Source organism: Lepisosteus platostomus, chromosome 18 (genome assembly GCF_059453375.1).
Source record: "Lepisosteus platostomus isolate fLepPlt1 chromosome 18, fLepPlt1.hap1, whole genome shotgun sequence".
Taxonomy (NCBI): Eukaryota; Metazoa; Chordata; class Actinopteri; order Semionotiformes; family Lepisosteidae; genus Lepisosteus; species Lepisosteus platostomus.
The window spans coordinates 13,725,535-13,744,083 of record NC_142628.1 but is presented as its reverse complement, the minus strand read 5'-3'; the positions used below and the strand labels follow the sequence as shown (position 1 = coordinate 13,744,083).

The following is an 18,549-nucleotide window of genomic DNA, read 5'->3' as shown; positions in this document are numbered from 1 at the left end:
AAACCTGTAAGGCCTGTGTTAGTTATATCTGAATGACATAAGAACACTTAACACATGATGCACAGCCCCTCTAAAATGACTACCTACTGCACTGGTTGTCTTTGGACTGTAATAACTAAGAGGTACTATTCGAACCTCACTAGCAAATATTAGATACTCACTTAGCAAAAACGTATAACATCTGTGGTTTACCTGTCCTCCAATGTTACTAAATCCCTGGGTTACAATATATGTACAGCTAAAGGTGTTAGATGACCAAAAAGCTTTTTAAAACAAGTCCTTGAGATTTTGAAATGAAGCACGAATTGAACTCGTTTCAGGGCAAAACTGAAAAGCATTCGGCAGAATCTTATAAAGCTAAGCCAGGCCAGACCGAAACAGAGAACATTATTTAAAGCACACTGAGCAAGGCGAAACAAAGAACATTTTCTTACCGGTTTGAGGCTTTTAAAAAACTGCTGCGCTCAAGACAGACGCAGAAGGCAGCCAGCATCCACGGCAAAACAAATCAGAAGCTGTTAATGCACGCACTCCCATCTCTGCACCAAACAGGCCACACTTTACAGTTCACCAGATACATGTATGTCCAAGCACTGACAGTCATGCTGCATGCTCTGAAACATGCAGTGCGCATGCAGGGCAGGATCATGTCATACATCTCTCCTGGGAGAAATACATCTCCAATTAGGAGATGCACTTGGCAGTGCCTTTCAAACATCTCCACCACGTGCCTGAACTAATCATCTCACTGGAAAAGCAACATGGCAGAAGAGTGGAAAAACAGGAATGTAAACTGGCCCCTGCCCATTACCAACAGACCACAAGATGGCAACAGTCCATAAAGCCTGTAAAGGCATGTTGTGTGATTGATCGATCCCCAGCTCACATTTTCCCCAGAAACAGGGAAGAGAGAGCAACAGTCCAGCTGTAGTTCGGGACTTGAGGGGGCAGCTGGCTGCAAACAGGAGGTGATGAGAGTTGTGCTCTGAGGAGATAGTGGAGTCCTGAAAGAGGATCCTGCATGAGCAGTCTGGCACAGTGGTTGGGAGCCTGGACTTGTCACTTGGAGCACAGGTGTGACACCATCTCTGTGTCCTTGAGCTGCTTACTGTATATCATGTAGGCTGCCCTGGTAAAGCTGTACCAATGGGTAAATCAAGGTTTGGTCTCAGCTGACTTAGCCTGATAAATATCCATCCAGCAGTTTTCCATCTACTTAGTCCAATTGGAGCTGGAGCCTGTCCCAGCAAGAAATGGGCATGAGGTGGGACACACAGACACAGATTCACTCACAACAGGGCTGATTTTCCCAGAAGAGGCCACTTAAGAGACCTACCAGAAGGCCTGTGGACTGTGGAAGGAAACCCACGCAAACTGGGGGAGAACATACAAACTCCACACAGACAGCACCCCAGGTCTGGAGTTGAACCCAGTGCCCCAGTGCTGTGAGGCAGCAGTGCTGAACACTTAATCACCCACAGCCCCCTCATTAAGAAGGAACTCTTTATTATCCTTTAATCCTTTTTTCATTCTGGTACCTGGCCATGAAGAGGGTGCTGCATCTTTAGTTAAGAGCATCCTAATCATTCCATTATTGTTTATCTATAATTATTTTAAAACACTACAATAGATTCGAGAAAACTAAAAAAAATCTATGAAACCTTGTGTCTGCATCACGGTGCAGTGTGTGCAGGCCTGGACCAGCGTGGTTGAAGATGTTTGAAGTGTTACACCTACTATAAAAGGTCCTGTAGATGCACCTCACAATCGGTTGTAGTTCAAAAGCACTTTTCGACTTCCTGTGTGATTGCTCACTGCATGCTCTGGAAAGGGCGTCTTGCGGCTTCAGGGGCCAGTGTCTGTGTGGTGACGGGCCGTTTTATCAGAGTGTTAACGGTGTCGAAAGCCGACACCTCAACAGTACAACACCATCCTCTGGTTAGCTTATCGCAGAGAGGATCAGGTAAAACCAAACCTCCAATTGTGCCAGCCCTTGAGCTTTAATACATTGCCTTATGGTGTCTAGACATGGTTCTTTAAACAACAGTACAAGAACAGGGGTCCAGGAATGGTGAGCTGCAGAGCTGGCAGACTGGTGAGACTGGTGAGACTGGTGAGATGAGTTACAGGGGCAAATCACAGGACCTGTACCAGAAAATCCAGTGTATATGTCCTATTCACAGATAATACGCACACTTTAGTCAGGGACTGCAGCTGCTGCAGCTGGTTCTTTATAGTGCGAAACCTATCAGTTCTGGGCGGCTTGGTGGTGGAGTGGTAAGTACTGGGGCCCTGGGCTCCTTTCCTGGAGGGCTGTCCGTGTGGAGTCTGCATGTCCACACCGGGCTTGTGTGGGTCTCATCCCACAGCCCAAAGGCATGCTGGTAGGCAAACTGGCTGTGGTGTGAATGTGCCTGTGTCTGTGTGTGCCCTGCGGTGGACTGGCATTCTGTCCAGGAAGTATCCTGGCGTACACCCGTTGCCTGCTGGGATAGGCTCCAGCTCTCCCGTGCCCCTGAATTAGCTAAAGTGGTTAAAAAATGAATGGAAGGATCTGTAAATTCCTCACCAATCCTGAAATGAGAAGCTGTTACAGGTACCAATTTCAACATGGTCGGTGTTACAGGACTTATTTTCTGATGAATTGTTCCATTTGTTTGTTGTCCTCTTCCTGTGGGCACTCCACACAAGAGTCTGGCTTCATATAGTCCAAGTCACAGGTTTTTCTACATTATTTCCGTCTTATAAATGTGTAGGATTGGCATGTTATGCTAATTAAAAAAAATAATAGGACAGAGGTAGCCTTTGACTCCGGTTCCAAAAATAATAAAATTGCCATTGATTTAACAGTCACGAACAGACAGTTAATAGAGCCATTGCTTACTAGAAACAAAGTCCTTATCGGTTACCACAACGCTGAGCTTTAATGCCATTTGAAGGTTATTTTAAAAGTCATATCGGACATGTCAGACCTATTTCAAAATTTCTCCTTTTTTCTGAGAGCTTGAAATTCAGACAAGACAGTATGTAACAAGGAAGAAAGGGACTTTGCACCGTTTCTTTGGGTGAGCCTCACTGAGAATGTCAGAGTCTGAATATCTGTTTGCAAAATATTAAAATATCCTACTGTCATTCTCCAGGAGAAAAGATCACATGCAGTGTAATCTAACAATGATGTACCCAGAGAGAACATACATGTGTTTTTCTATTACTGCCAATGGTTGTGACGAGGTACAAACACGGTATCGTTGACACTACCACTCTCTCGGTACTCTTGAGCAAGTGCATGCTGGGGGAAACAGTGGCTCAGGGCACACAGGGGGTGAGCGATACGATAGCGCCTTCAGAAAAGAAAGCGGACAGCAGTGGGAATGTCAAGCTAATGTAAATTCTAGGAGGTCAGAGATCCACGAGGAGCAAAAGTGAGCTCATGGCCCTCTTTTGAAACTTGGGAATGTTCTAATAAGTACATCCAACTGGAAATGAAGGTGACTGTAAGGCGGTTTCTGTAATCATTCAGTGCAGTGCTTTGTGTATACAAGTTGTTAGGGGAGTGGGGGACAAGCAGTTTCCCTGCTGATGGACTCTGCTAGCAGAATCTGTATGTTATTCTGTACCTATATAGTGGTAGGAGTTGTGAACTCCTGCTGAATCCACATGCTAAACTCGAACCCTCACGCTTGCTTTAGCACAGATGCTTCTCCCTCTCTGTCTTAAACTCCCATCTTCTGTACCAAACTCCCTGATAAGGAAGGAATGTTTTAATTGCTCTCTGAGTCCTTGAGTTTCTTCAGAAAGTACCTCAAAGACAGGAGGGGGAGGGCATAGAGAAAAATATATATAAGCCATGTCGAGGCATATCCCCTCTGAGCAATACATCAATAAGCCTCAAATGTGTTGCTCCTTGAATGCATACAATAAAGCTTGGCTTGACGAATGGACACTACAGGCTCAAATCTCTTGGTTTCTACACTGCCATGCTGTCAAAGCCGATATCCTGGCTTCTTTCAAGAAACAGCTGGAAGAGATGCTCAGATCTGTTAGCTACCAGCAACCAGAGGGCCTAAATGGGCCTGACAGCCTCCTCCTGTAGGAGTCGCCTCTTATGTTCCCGAGAGGAGTGACTCCAACCCAGTTGGGTTTATTCCAGAGCCGGGTTTTAGTAGCGGCACTCAGCCCATGCCATGCAGACTCCCCGTTAGTGTGTTGTTGTGAAGTGAAGAGATCTGGAGTTCTTACTCTCTGGAGGGGTGAAAGGTCCAGCCGAGGAGGGAGAAAGGACACCGGTCCACAGGAGAGATCAGCATGAGAAAAGACAAGCCATAAAAAAGTATTTAATAATGCAATCGGAGGAACATACACTGTAATTGAGAAAATGAGGCTCTCAGAGGTCAGATTTATAGAAATGTCTGTATAACGCAAATCATGTGTTGTATATATATTTAAATATCAAAAGAAAGACGGATATAGTTCCAGTATAATTTATTGCTATTTCATACAGTACTGCTTTTTTCACCCTCATCTGTTGCCCTCTCCTGGTAATGTTTAGGACATGAAGCAAGGAATATCCTTTTAAATGCAAAATAAGTAATTGCTATATCATCACTCTGAGGTTATGAAATTATGCTGGTATTTCTTAGTTAATTTTGTGAACATATCCTTCTTTCGTGTGATCAGCAAGGCCAACCTCCTCTTCATGTGGGTGAAGGTTCTCGCTGCTTTCCTAAGCATTTAGGAAGTGTGTCTGTTCTCCCAGCCTAGCATGAAAGAAGCCCTGCACTCACCTCTTCTTCAGCAAAGCGCTAAAATCAAGTTCCCCTGCTTCCTCTCCTCCATCGCAGCTACTGTGGAGAAACATCAGAGTGGCCACACTGTTAGGCTCCTCGAAACACCCTACTGGACTGCCGCCCTGCTCTGTCCCTCAGAAGGACCACCAACTCACTGCGCAGGACTCCGGCGATTAAATGTGACCCCGATCGACCTCTCTGCTACTTGATTTCTCTACATTCGTGGAAATATACACATTAGCCTCTGATCCGTTCAGATTTGACAGGGGTTTCGGTGTAGATCATACAGTTCACAGCTTACATGGCTTAGATTTTGTTTTCTCCCAAGACACAAGATGAAGGAACTAAGATACTAGAATGGAAAAATTAGTTGCCAATTTTCAAAAATGGATCGCCAAAGCAAAACAAAAAAAGTGACTAGGGCAGGAAAACCTTATTAAAAGCTCTCCCCTGGTACCAATCTTTAGTGGAAAAGGAAACTCACATCTCTGATACTCTGGTATGAATGTTACTTCATACAATTCATTCAAGATATACCTGGGCCTTCTGCAGCTTACACTGAATGCCATCTTTCTTAAAATCTGTTTAACCACAAGGTATATAACAGCACAGCAAGTTCATTACTAATACATGAAGCATATGAAAATAATGTGTTTTTATGATAATGATAAAAACAGTTGTGTGAAAGAGAACACGAGTGTTAGTGTTATGAAAAGTGAATGCAGAATACAAAAGAAAGACAATCAAACAAGTCACCAGCATTGGGACTTTAACTTTTTTCAGTGTTCTGCAGCTTTTAGAACTCCACTTCACTGGAGACAAACTACAAAGATCATGAACAGGGATTGTGTTAGAAGAAGTTTGTGTTAAAAGTCTTCATGTAAGGGACTGTACCAGTTCAGAATTGAAAGCACTTTTTGTATTTTCTAAAATGAAAGTCTTCATCACATGATTAGGGCGACCACATCCTTCTTTTAAAATTAAAACAGGGATTTTTTCTTTTTTTTTCCAAGGCGGAGGAAATGAAATCAGAGTCCCTTGGGGACGTTTCAGGTCTCTCCCTCACATGAAGATATTGGATACATGAGACTTTGTGTCTGAATTTGAAGATGTGTCACTGAGTTAAAGATGAAAGTGCTCTGTACTGAGGGCTGTGGATCTCGCTGGGAAAAAAAACAAAAGAAAAAATGCCAGAAAAACACCTACAAAGAGTAGCTGGAATGTTAGCAAGTATTTTTTGGTAAATTTCAAGGAATTACTGATAGTTTTACTATTTTTTTCCTAATAATTCATGTCATGCTTTTTTTTTCTAATTTACACAGTATTTGATCCTGTATTGCTTGAGCAGTGTCCAAAATACCCATTTCATGTTCAGAAAGAACCCCTCTGACATTGGCCTGACATAAATCTCTTATATATTCTTACACGGCGGAGATGATTACAGTTCTGCCACACTGTGCTGCTGTCTATTCGTATGAGACAGATTAATTAAATCATAATTTATAAAAAAAACACAAGCACAAATGGAAAAAAATGGCTGCTCTGAGCTGGCCTCAGAAACATTCTTACTGTAAAGGGAAAAAAAAAACAGTTTCAGCAGAATGAAAGAACAATTCATTTAAAAAATACAATAATACTTCCATGGATTTAAGTGAAAGAATGCCTTGTTTAAAAACCTAATGCACACCAGGAAAAAAATGGCACCAATAACTGTACAAACTTTGAAACTGTTTCCAACTTTGCAGGGAGAAAAAGCCATCAGTAGTGAACAGATGAAAGTGCTCAGACGTGGAGAGGAGTGAATGGACTGGAGGAGACACAGGGCTTTTCTTTTAATCTCGAGTAATACAGCCCCAGCACGTGTCCACAGGCTCGAGGGGGCCTGTGCTCGCCGTGTGGCGCTGGGATTAAAATAAAGTACGCTCTCTGCGAACTCCTGCAACCGGGTGATGCAATGAATACTTCGAAAGATCACACTGAGCCGTCCCAGAACCGGTTTTCACTGAAAGCCCCGATGTCTCGTCACATTCGGGGTTTTACAGTCAACCTGGAGCACATGTTCCGAGAGGGAGGGGGGGGCGTTTGTGCAGCTGGTCCCCCATCTCTGGAAAACAGGCAGCCGAGGGGCCGAGAAGAGACCGGAAAAGCCACTGTGCAACTTCTATTTGCATATCATTTTTTGCTACTGTCCTTGCTTTTTTTTCGGGTAAATAGATTATCATTAAACGTCGCCTGCAACGTTAAGCTAAAAAGAGGAACTATCTCTTCTCGTGCTCCCCAGCCTGTGTTTTCAGGGGTGGGAGGGACGTAGGGCCATATTTGAAAAGACTGCAGCGCTTAGCTTGCTGTAGATTTTCTTCCCAGTTGTTGCTTTTGTTTTTAAACTGGAAACAAAGCTACGGATATTTTACAAAAATAACATCTGAAGAAAAGCCAATAAAGTTAAACTTTTTTGGGGGACCGGGGTATCTCCAGAAATTTTGAGACGAGGACGAGTAGCACTTCTTTGTTTTTCCATTGAGAAAGCAAAGACGAAAACAGCAAGCCAGTGCTGGCCTCCCACAAGGCTGAAAAGTCTGCAAATATGGCCCAGGCTGTCCCACAAACATGATACTACCTTCCGCCTGGGCCACTCTTCCGTTTCCCTCCTGGTCCAATGCTCCTAGCAAATCGTAATTTCCACATAATTATTCGCAGCACAGGACAGCGGTTTGTCGTAAAGACAGCGAGCGCTCGAACAAAACAACAGTGCCACTTGCTCTTCGGTTTAAATGCATTTTGCTTCTCTAGCCCTCGATTTCGGATTCCTGTTCCCACGACAGTGGCGCGTGAGCTTTGCTCTACTGTGTGAGGCTGTAGGTTCAGAACCGGCGGCTGCAGAATGTGAACTTACGTGCGTCGAAAAGCAGCTCTGATGTCCACTTCTTCAACAGCGCGGGCCTCTAGAGACAGAGCACAAGACGACAGCTTGAATGTCTCCACACAGAAGGAGCCCCAGTACAGCCCGAACTGATCGCAGGATACCAAGTGCCGTGAGGCAGTAGAGTTACCCACAGTGCCATCACGCTGCCCATCAAGAACAGCAGGCCCTCAGATTATCTCCTTTAATGGATCACCTTGGGAGAGTACAAAGTGGGGATGAGAAATTACTTTTTACTCAGGAGGAATTTGAACCAGTAAGGATCAGAACTGGACATCCCAGATACAGCTCAGAGACCATGCAAAAACTTTGTTAGGGAGCACAAAGAAAAGTTGTGAGACTCACGACTTAAGTTATGTTTACCCGAGCTGACAAAGTCTGGGGTCAAGTTGTGGCAGAATCTTGTGTGGAATGAGCACGAGTGGCGGTGCTGAAACGTCGAGGGAGAATTTATTATTTGACTGACTTGGAGGGCGGGTGGCTGAAAAGGCACAGGCATGGCTGTGTTTGCGATGGGTTTCGAGACGGCTCCTGAGTGAAAGAGGGCATCGCCTTTTCAGCCGAGTCACAGCTCCTGGATTTCAAAATCAATGTGGTTCGCAGAAACAACAACAACAACAACAACAAGCGCTCCGCGGCACAGTGACTGCACGGCCTCTCCCCCCGAGTCAGGCTGGGACCCAAGAGGCGCGCGGGAGGCCGGTCTGCGAGGTCAAAGGCTACGCACCGTGCACGATGAGCTCAAAGTTGCAGCTGTCGAACTTGTCCCTGGACGAGACTTCGCATCGATACCCGCCGGCGTAGTTGGCCTTGGCCCCGATGATGTGCATCTCGAAGGTGTACACCTGAGGGACAGCGCCACGGTGAGCCACACCATCCTGCCTGTAACACGGCTACGCCTTCCCAGCACAGCGCGAGGCTGCGGTGAACCCTCAATACTCCACCCTCCATCCTCTGTCTCTGATCACCCGCTGCAATGCGGGGCTGCACTGAGTCTCTGCCTGCCCAGCAATGGGCAGACAGTGGGGGAACTCAGTGGACAGGACACTAGTCCATTGCAGCACCCATTCAATCAGTACATTCCCTCCCACGTGCACGCAGGGGGACAATTCAGAGATGCCAATCAAGCCAGTCTATGGGAGGTGGTAAGAAACTGATGTAGCCATAGGAGGACTATGCAGACTCCACACAGAAGGAGCCCCAGTACAGCCCGAATTGATCGCAGGATACCAAGTGCTGTGAGGCAGTAGAGTTACCCACAGTGCCATCACGCTGCCCATCAAGAACAGCAGGCCCTCAGATTATCTCCTTTAATGGGTCACCTTGGGAGAGTACAAAGTGGGGATGAGAAATTACTTTTGACTCAGGAGGAATTAGAACCAGTAAGGATCAGAACTGGACATCCCAGATACAGCTCAGAGACCATGCAAACCCACTTAAGCGTTAGGGAGTACAAAAAAGGTTGTGAGACTAACGGCTTAAATGATGTTTACCAGAGCTGACAAAGCCGAGCTTTGTATATAACGTTAAAAAAAATAAATTGAAAGCGATGAAGCTGTGATTTCACCCCCCATCAGCACTTGTGCCAGCTGGGAAGACTCATTTGATAAGCAGATGTTCAAAGGGACGGCACCACGCTCTGCCCCGCAGAATAGTGGGGATGTGGGACGCAGCAGAAACAGCCCTGACCTTCAAGTTCCTGTCGTAGACCTCCTTCAGCTGCAGGTGTTTGCCTGCTTTGCTGGCCAAGTCCATCCACTTCCCTTTAAACCACTTCACGGTGGGCTTCTTCAGCAGGTTGGCGGAGCCCACTTTGGCGGTGAACGTGATATTCTCACCTGTGCGCGCAGGTAACACAAGGCGTTAAAACAGGTCAGTTCCTTGATCGTCCTGAACATTTCATTTTAGTGTATGTTTTTGTGCTTAACAGAGTGTTTTGCTTTTAAGAGTTATCTGTCTCTACAGCAAACTGAAATGGTTGCACTGTGATGACTAAACGTGATCTTCGCTGAAGGGAATGGAAGTCCTGCATTCAATCACTTCCAGCAAAATATCTAGGTTTTTGTTAAGTCAACTGTCACTTTGGATCTGAGGACGAGCATTCGATTGTTCAATTAACACATTCATTGTGTTAATTTAGGCTTAACTGGGGCATTTTAATCAGGCCTAACCTGTCCAAACTTTGTAATTGTTCTCAACTGTAAAGCATTTCAGCATAAAGCATAGAAGCAATTCAGTTAATGTATTCACTTATTTAAATAAGACAATATAAGATTAGATAAGATAATATAAATAAATCATTACAGAAGTACAAAAATGAGAAAGACCCTTTGATGATGCACTTGTACTGTTCCTGGCCATGAGTTAACCTGTAAGACATTTGGACAAGTTGAGCAGTTTTTCTCTTTGTAGGGTATGTTGCTCTAGAGTTTCACTAATTCAATTGCGAATGACCAATTGGCGGGTTTTGCATCCAACTCAAAGTACATTTTCCTTGATTTTCTTTTGGCTTGTAATGGGATGAAAATCGAACCAAGTCACAGGTCTGCTGGCGAAGACAGGGTCAGGCCAAACGAAGAACTACTTGTCCGGTTTATCCCCACCACTTCCTCGGAAAGCCAATGAAAATTCACCTGTCGCAGTCCGTGGGCTCCCCGATCGTTAACAGAAACTAACACAAAGATGTTTTCCGATTTGAAAATTAATCTCTTTTTAAGGACCTTTCAATTGGAATGAACGGAGAGTGTTTTTTTTCTCTCTCTCTTTCATTTCCTTGTGGCTGAAACAAAGCCTGGAAAAGAGATGACTAAGCCTTTCAGTTCTTTAAACTAAAAAAAAACCTGGCTCCCAGCAGGACAAGATGCACTTGATCAGTAGACAAAAATGAAGGGGCTGTCTCTAAATCACCGTCTTCCCCTCAGAACAGCAAGGATGATGTGCCTGGCTCTGCAGCTGAGGCTTCAGAGATGATCTTTCACTTACATTCTCTTTCTTGCCCCAGTTACTCAAAATATCCATTTGATGGATTTTCTGGAGAAAAACAAATAATTGGCTAAATGTACTCTAGGAATACCCAAGAATGGATTGGCATTGAGGCCCTGATGTGAAAATGAGGAGCAAATGTCTCTCTGATCAGGTCCCCTTTTTGTAACCGTGCTGATAGCGCTGTTATTTTTTTGCATGTGCACATCAGGGTCCAGGAGTCCCCTCTGAGCATATGAGATAGATCGTGGCTCTTTGCTCAGTTCTTCACTCCTCTGGGGAGCTCAGTGAGCCTTTCTGTTGCTCTGTTCATGCCCAAAGCTGCCCAGTATGTAAACGGGGCTGGATTTTGGTGCTCATAGGCCCTACGCACTTTCAGTCCGAAATGTGCAAAAAGAGAGGTAAACGCCAATTGAATGATGTTGATGGACATGATGCACTTTAAACTATTCTAATGCTAAACCACATGATTGACGGAGCGAGTCAAGCGACCATCACTTTGATACTTCTAGTTTCTAGAACAGCTGCTAGATAACGTAGGATTATTGATCTGGAGCACTTAGAGTCGATCGCAAGCACGTTGTTTCAGCACGTTTTTTCGTTAATCACTAGTGTTTCCCTCCTTCGTAGGCGGGATCCTAATGGGAAATCCGGCACTGTCTGTCAAGCCAGATGGGCACTTGGTCCTTACCCACAGTCACCTCTCCACTCTGGGGCTTCTCAAGAAAGAGGCCGGTCAGATCCTGCCTTGTGTCAGGCTGCTGACTGTCCGGAAGAACTGAAGAGAGATTCAGAAAAGAGCAGAGGAGGATTACTGACTGTCATTCTGACAGCTGACCGGGGCAGAATGAAAACACAAGGCCAGTCCAGCTTTTTTTATAATGTTCCCCCAAGTTACTGACTCTTCTCCTGAACATCCTTGCCTTGAGAAGCTAGGGTTTCTATCACATCCACAGCTCTAAAGCGGTAGAGAAAAAGATATCTTTAAGAGATGAGTTTTGCATTCCCTTATATGACCCGAGAATGAGGACAACCTAAGTCTTGAATTATGTCTTTTACTTAAAAGGAAGATGCGGCTCAGTAAACAGGAGCAACTGTTTTTTTTATTTGCTAACAGTAGGATGGTATAAGTGGAAGGGTTTCAGGGTGAAAAGCACGGTTTCTTAGCACTCCCTCTCCTTTCAAAGCCTTGTTTGACCTAAAATGTGCCTCCTGGAGGCTGGTCCTCACCCCACTTGTGCTCAACCTTTGACTCTGGCAGACTCTTGTGGAGAGCTTCTGACACACTGTACTAAATCAGTCCGGGGCGACATCATGGAACAAGCTGTCAATTGATGTCTTTTTGACTGCGTGCTGACAAACAGCAAACAGCTGCCCTGATCTAAACGAAAGGCTTCCAAGAAGATTTTAATGGAGCTGGGTACAGCAATCCTACGCCTAAATGGGCACACGCATCATGTTTTCTGTCTGATTTCCACATGCCAGTTTCATAGCTGTATGATAACTAAGGCAGCTTCACTGACAGTGAGGGTCTGGGACCTTGCTCTTTATTTGAATAACAGAGATCACTCCGGCTACCGAACAACTTCACCAAAAAAAAGGCAAAGCATCAAAAACATACTAAATTAGGGGGAAAATGAACTTCTCTGTGGAAGTCAGGGTGAGGCAGTGCCTTGATGAGTTGTTAAAGATCTCTGGGCGCTGTTTGTAAGAGTTAGGGTGTTTACCCCTCTTGTCCTGGTTACATTCATCTCTGGGCTTGCTCAGTCTGGCCTCCCTCTTGAAGTTCCCCCTAAATTGAAGGGCTGAAGCAGATTCTTAGAACTTTTCCGCTCATCTGAGGTGCAGTGGGGCTGCTGCAAGTCTCCCAGACCAGGGTGCCGCACCTCAGTGTCTGCCTTCCTGTGTGTAATGTGTTTTGGGGGGTCCTTTCAGATGCATCACCTCTACATGGGTGTCAGGAATAATGAGGAACCCCCGATTCCCCCTCTTCCTTCCTCACCTTCGGGCTCGCTGCCCTCTTGGGCCGGGTGTTCTTGAGCAGGTGGAGAGATGGCTGCGCCCTCATCCGCTTTCTCTGAGAAAGAGCAGAGCATGCATGCAGTGTCACATCATTTGCATTGTCTGCAGACAAGGAAGGTTTTAGGGATTCAAAACAGAACTGGCCTCTTCTATTCACTGTTCTGCAAATAACGGCTTTAAGATTTTGTTAACCCTGCACAGCTTTTGGGATAGCGATCAACAGTCCACAGAAATATCTGCTGACATGTACTACCCAGATAATATATATATAATATTGGATATCATGCTCTATTTTTAAGACAACAGAAAACCACACTGAAAATGCCTTTATAATTATCAGCGCAGCTCGGCAGCAGTGACACAGATGGAAATGAATTTTGCAATCCGAGTCAAGGTCATTAGAACGGATTGATATGAGACTTTGCGCAACTGAATTTTCTGCCAGGAACCCGCCCCCCTGTAAAGGATCGTGAAATAAATTCCCCAATATCATCAGACCTGACACATCAGATGACCTGTCATCAAAGTGCTTTCTCAACATTAACTGTCTCAGATCAATCCAAAAATTCAGGAACGGCAACAAAGATTGACTTTTGAATGATTCTTCATATCACCATCATGTTAAAATGGTTCTCAAAATAATTTAGACATTACCAAATAATTAAGATGGACTATTCCAACAATCTCCGGGTCAGGTCCATCTGAACTGTGGATTTTTTAAAAGATTTATTTTAAGGCTGTCAGCAAATCAAAATGTGTGTCATGCAAAACCGAGCCAGAACTTTCGTCGGGATTTCGGATGATGACTCACCTTGATCCTTCACCTTGAGTTCAAATTTAACCTTTGAACTCCCAGCAATCAATGCGTAAACGAGTTCATCTTCCTTGGTGACGTTCTTAACGGTGAGGGAATGCTTGTTCCCGTCCGCGGTGATGACGTATTTGTCGTTTTCGACAATGTCAACGGAGTTTTTCTGCCATTTCACCTTCGTTTCCTTCTTCTCCGTCTCTGCTTCGAACACCACTGATCCGCCCACCACTGCCTCCGCGCCCTTGGGCTTCTTCGTGAGCGCAGAAGCTAAAACAGTGGATAAATGCGAGAAAAATGTGCCGGCTTCCTTCTGATATCGTCTGAATTTACAATCCATTCCCATCTTTCTCTGGCTCTGCAGCCAAACCCTTATTTATCAAAGGAGGGCTTTTCTTTCTAGTGAAGACAATGCACTCATGGCCTCACCAAAACTTCAGACATCCTTTTCTGTATCTGCTTTTAAAAGGATCAGAGAATCTCATCAAATCAGATACCTCTTCAACAAGACGCACTGAAAGTGTTGTACCCATCCATAGGCCCTGGAGAGTGTGCTCCAGGATTACAGAGTTTTACTGAAACTCCCAAAAAAAAGACAAGGATCCCACAAAGTAGGTTAAATCCGACCCTGCTGGTTCATAACTGGATTTTTATTTCATACAACACACTACCCCCAGAAAACACCTGGGGCTCTGTATTCAAACACTTAAAGAGGTATGTTTATGTCTTATGCACATGAGTGTTTGTAATTCATGGCCCTTGGTCGGACGATTTGCATTACATCAGCTGGAGAGCAAGAAGGGATCTCTGTGGATCTCTGCAGGCATCAACAGCATGACAGGTGTGTGCTCCTTGCCTGGCAGCAGGTCATGACACCATCTCCACAGACTGTCAGCCACCTGACTGAAACTCATTGAAATCTTTCAGTGTAAACCACACATTCACTTGCAGCTGAACATGCCATCTGTGCATTTCTGCTGACACTACGACTCCAGAATTCACAAAAAGACTACAAATACCTAGCTACTGATATAAAGATAAGTTTGTCGCAAATCGAATGCACAATAAGTATATTGAACTACATCTCCTCTGAGCCATCAGTTCATTGTTCACATAGTTTAATCAAACACTGCAAAAAGTATATTCCGTATTCTCCCTTTTAACAGGAAATCTATGAATCACCTAACTGTGGGTCTGATGCTATTCCCCAACTCCAGCAGTATTAAGACTGGCCTCACCTCATTATCAAAGTGTAGCCCTAATTCTCTGTCCCTGGTGGGAACTCGAGTCCATGTTTTTCTCCCTGATTCCAACCTGTTGCAATAAACAGGCTGATGATTCTGACGATGATTGAAGAGGCTTCACACAAACAGAACTGTCTTCATTTCAGAAATCCAACTGAAGATTACGTCAGCCACACTGAAGCACATAGTGTTCTAGAGGAAATTCTGCCATACTGTACATTCAAGTGATTTTTTCCCCACTGTGACCTTCCTATTTAGACACCATGCCCTCCACATATGTCTTCTGTTATTAACAACTGTACAGTGTACAGTGTGTATTTAAATGGAAGATGACAAAGCACACTGTCATTTGAAAAGCACAAGTGCATATAATAGCCGTCTGCACTCGAGATGGTCTGTCTTTTGATTCACAATCCAAACAGGATTCAAATCCCGTACCTTAAATCTAAGGCTGAATCTCGAAACTGATGGGTTCTCTTTTCAAGCAGAGCTACACATTATATTCTGTAAATGACTTCTGGACCCAGTGTTTATCACCTCTAGTTAAAGAAGCAAAGGTTTTAATGTTTATCCGCTCTGGCAACAGAAGATGTTCCTAGACAGGTGCTCTGTATCACTTTCTTATATTAGAGGTGTTTCCAAATAAATATATGGTTTCACTAAATAAAGACAACATATTTCTTCCCTTGAGTTGGTGCAGCAGAGTTTTATGCAGCATCTGACTGCAATTAAATCTCTGTTGGAAACAGCATGAATGAGCTTCTGTGGGTCACCCAGATCCTACAGCTTATGTTGGAACATTTTGAAAGATCACATGCAATGATTTTGCGGCGTGCTCCAAATGGCACGGGTCTTAACACTCCACTCTAAATGCTGTGTTGGCAAACGAACTGCATCTCTCCAGCTGAATAAAGGTTTACTGTGTTTCTGAGGAAGGACTAAGGGCTTTTGCGTACACAATGCTAAAGCTTGGAAACGCTCATTATTTTGCTGGAATTCCATTCAGTGTACAGTGAACATTTATGGAAAGATTTTTTGATGATGTAAGTGATGTTCAACTTGCGCAAATAAGACTAAACCTTTGCTGTTTTACAATATTACAATAGCAACCATAAGAACCATTTATTTTAGAGCCAGTGGGGCATTTATTTTTAGCAAAATGTCTTGTTCAGGGGTACAATGGCTGTGTCTCACCTGAGATTTGAACCCGCAACCTTGTGATCTGGAATTAACTGCCCTAACCACAGCTCTGCACTGCCACATTCTAACAATTGACCTGTACCTGGCTCTATTGCTGGTTCCTGAGAGCTCCGTCTCCTTGGGCTTCATGGCAGCTTTCAATCAGTGGGTAAAGACAACATCCGCTCTCTATTTAAAAGCTAATGTTTTACCACTGTCCGTCCACCCAGTTCTCAATCAGCTCTGCTCTGCGGCTGCAGTTCCTCTACTGCTTGGAGCGCACGCGAATGCATCACTGCCACCTGCGTCACGCCCACCGCAGCCCCCCATAGGGTAGTTAGTGCCAACAGAGGAGAGGGGCATCTGGCAGGTCCCAGGTGTCACTGGTTCCCCCCATCCAGCCCTGATAGCCCTCCACCAATGACACGCTTCCACTCTCAGCATCCTGGTCACAATCAGCCAATAGCGTGTCGTCTAGACCGCGTCAGTCCTGTCAATTTCTAATTCACATTGGCTGATTCCAGCAAATTAAGAAAATCAAAGGCACAGTGGCTCTGCGAGACCAGAGCTGTAGGTCCCTGTCCTGCCCAACTAATACAACCTGTCATACCTTTCCTGTTCAATGGTTAGATTATCCAGTCCTAGTGCCTTGCTGTGCATTGTGGGAGGAGAACATCGGCATTTCAAAGGATCCAGAATGCATTGCTTTTCTTGACCGATGGTGCAAGACAGTCTGTCAATCCTGATGGCTCCCCCCTCCTCCTCCCTCATCCTGGAAAGCGTTTCAGCCCGGACGCTTCCTTAACTGCTTATCGAGTCTACCGGCCCCCATGGTACTCACGACATGGAACAATGATGTCATCCTCATCTGTAATGCCCCCCGCTGCCCTGTGTCAAGAATGTGTGACCTTTTGCGCGCAGAGCAAGCGGGGTGGAGGAACAGCATGGGGGAGATTGTTCTCCTTAAAATGCCTCATGTTTCCAAGAGTGGCAAAAAATAACTGGCTTTCAAGCTGGAAACACTTATGTCCTGGAGTGATGTGTCCCAGTGACACTAACAGCTGATGAAAAGTCGGAAATAGTTGGGTTGGACTGAAAGATAGCCCATATGTCTGTGCTCTCAAAAAACAAACTATTCTAGGACATAACAGGAAGAGTAGTGTGAAAATAAAATAACAATGATAATAATGGGCAACATTCAATACTTTTTAAATCATGGATTATGTATTTTTATTGCAGTATTTATTATTGTACCATTTGTATTTCTATTCATTTTTGGAGTTTGAATGTCATAAACATCTTTTTAATCAGTTCTGAACAACATACAGAAATTCTGCTCACAGTCCACTTATGATTATATAATTTTAATTCTGCCCCATAGTTAATGGGAAAATTGATAATTAATTATCAGACACGACTCAATAATTGGTTCACTGTTAAAGTGAAGTGTTCGATTCTGTCGTATTCGTTCACAACCTCAATTTTAATCGCCTTTTGTTTTTTGAACGTAAGGTAAACTTTCTCATTTTTATGATACAGAACCCATGAACTTCTGCCTAAATTAGGTGATCCTGCTCACAATCTGGCATGAAAACACATTACTCTGGTGCAAGCCCAGGAGGCTCAGAGCTTTCTGTCGTTCACCGCTCCAGCACCAGACAGAAGCTGTGCTGCCCCTCTGAGGTTACCTGCCTCCCCCTTCACCGGAAACATTTTTAAGGAAGTGTAAATGAGTTAACAAACAACGGTGACACTGCAAGCTTAGCAACACAAGCTGCACAAACTGCGGCCGCCGAGTGCAATCCCTGCATCTCAGCGCGTGTCACTAAACCAGTAAAACAAGAGGGAGAAAGGTACGATCCCTTGAAACAGCCAGACCGAGTTAGCACTTAAACGTGTGTAGCGTGCAAACTTGTGAACGTGTAAATGTGCATACACTGTGCACAGTATGTGTGTGAACAGTGGTGCATACTTTTATTTATCCATATCCTACTGGTCCTATGTGGAACATAAGATTGCACTTATATATAGTGTAGTTCAAGTAGGGAACTGCGTCAGCATGCATAGGCTGCAAAGAAACAAGTAAAGGTGTATTCCATGTTGAAAAGAGAAGAAACATGGAATAAACCTTTACTTGTTCCTTATATATATACTGTATATGATAGTGATGCAGTACGTTACATTTAATTAGAAGATGTTTTGCTTTGAAGCTGTGACATTGCACCCAGTAAACCAGTAAACCCAGTAAAAGAAATGTGTCTTACTTGCTTTTTTGGCAGGCTCTGGCATCCTGGGGAAGGGACCTCCTGAGTCTCAGCAGACAGTCTTTAGGAACTCCAGGCAGTGTGTCACCGGCCTTCAGTAAATCTTCCAGATCCATGTCCAGAGAGAGGCTGAAATACCCATCACCCCCCCCCCCCCCTCCCCCCCCGGGCTCCCCGCTCCCCCCTGTCAAGAGATAAAGAACAGCCCACCCCACCCTCCCCAACACACTCACTCACCCCTCCCCCCTCCCTTGAATAAAAATAATATTTTAAAACTCCCCAGCCAGCAGCCCATCCACATGTCTGGCTACTGGACAGGACAGGACAAGGAGTTATATATAGA

At 44.6% G+C, this 18,549-nt stretch overlaps 1 protein-coding gene across 1 annotated transcript in view; it reads right to left on the bottom strand.

The window, feature by feature from the left end:
- mybpc3 (myosin binding protein C3) overlaps window positions 1-18,365 on the bottom strand; it is a 49,340-nt gene extending 30,975 nt beyond the window's left edge. Inside the window, exons 1-9 of the mRNA XM_088612120.1 lie at window positions 18,207-18,365; window positions 13,523-13,789; window positions 12,692-12,766; window positions 11,381-11,467; window positions 9,397-9,545; window positions 8,435-8,552; window positions 7,681-7,729; window positions 4,785-4,844; window positions 435-458 (exon numbers count right to left, since the gene is read on the bottom strand). Coding sequence (XP_088468246.1) covers window positions 435-458; window positions 4,785-4,844; window positions 7,681-7,729; window positions 8,435-8,552; window positions 9,397-9,545; window positions 11,381-11,467; window positions 12,692-12,766; window positions 13,523-13,789; window positions 18,207-18,231 — 854 coding nt within the window. The 5' untranslated portion in view covers window positions 18,232-18,365. The remainder of the gene's footprint in view (window positions 1-434; window positions 459-4,784; window positions 4,845-7,680; window positions 7,730-8,434; window positions 8,553-9,396; window positions 9,546-11,380; window positions 11,468-12,691; window positions 12,767-13,522; window positions 13,790-18,206) is intronic.
- Between the last annotated feature and the right edge of the window lie 184 nt (window positions 18,366-18,549).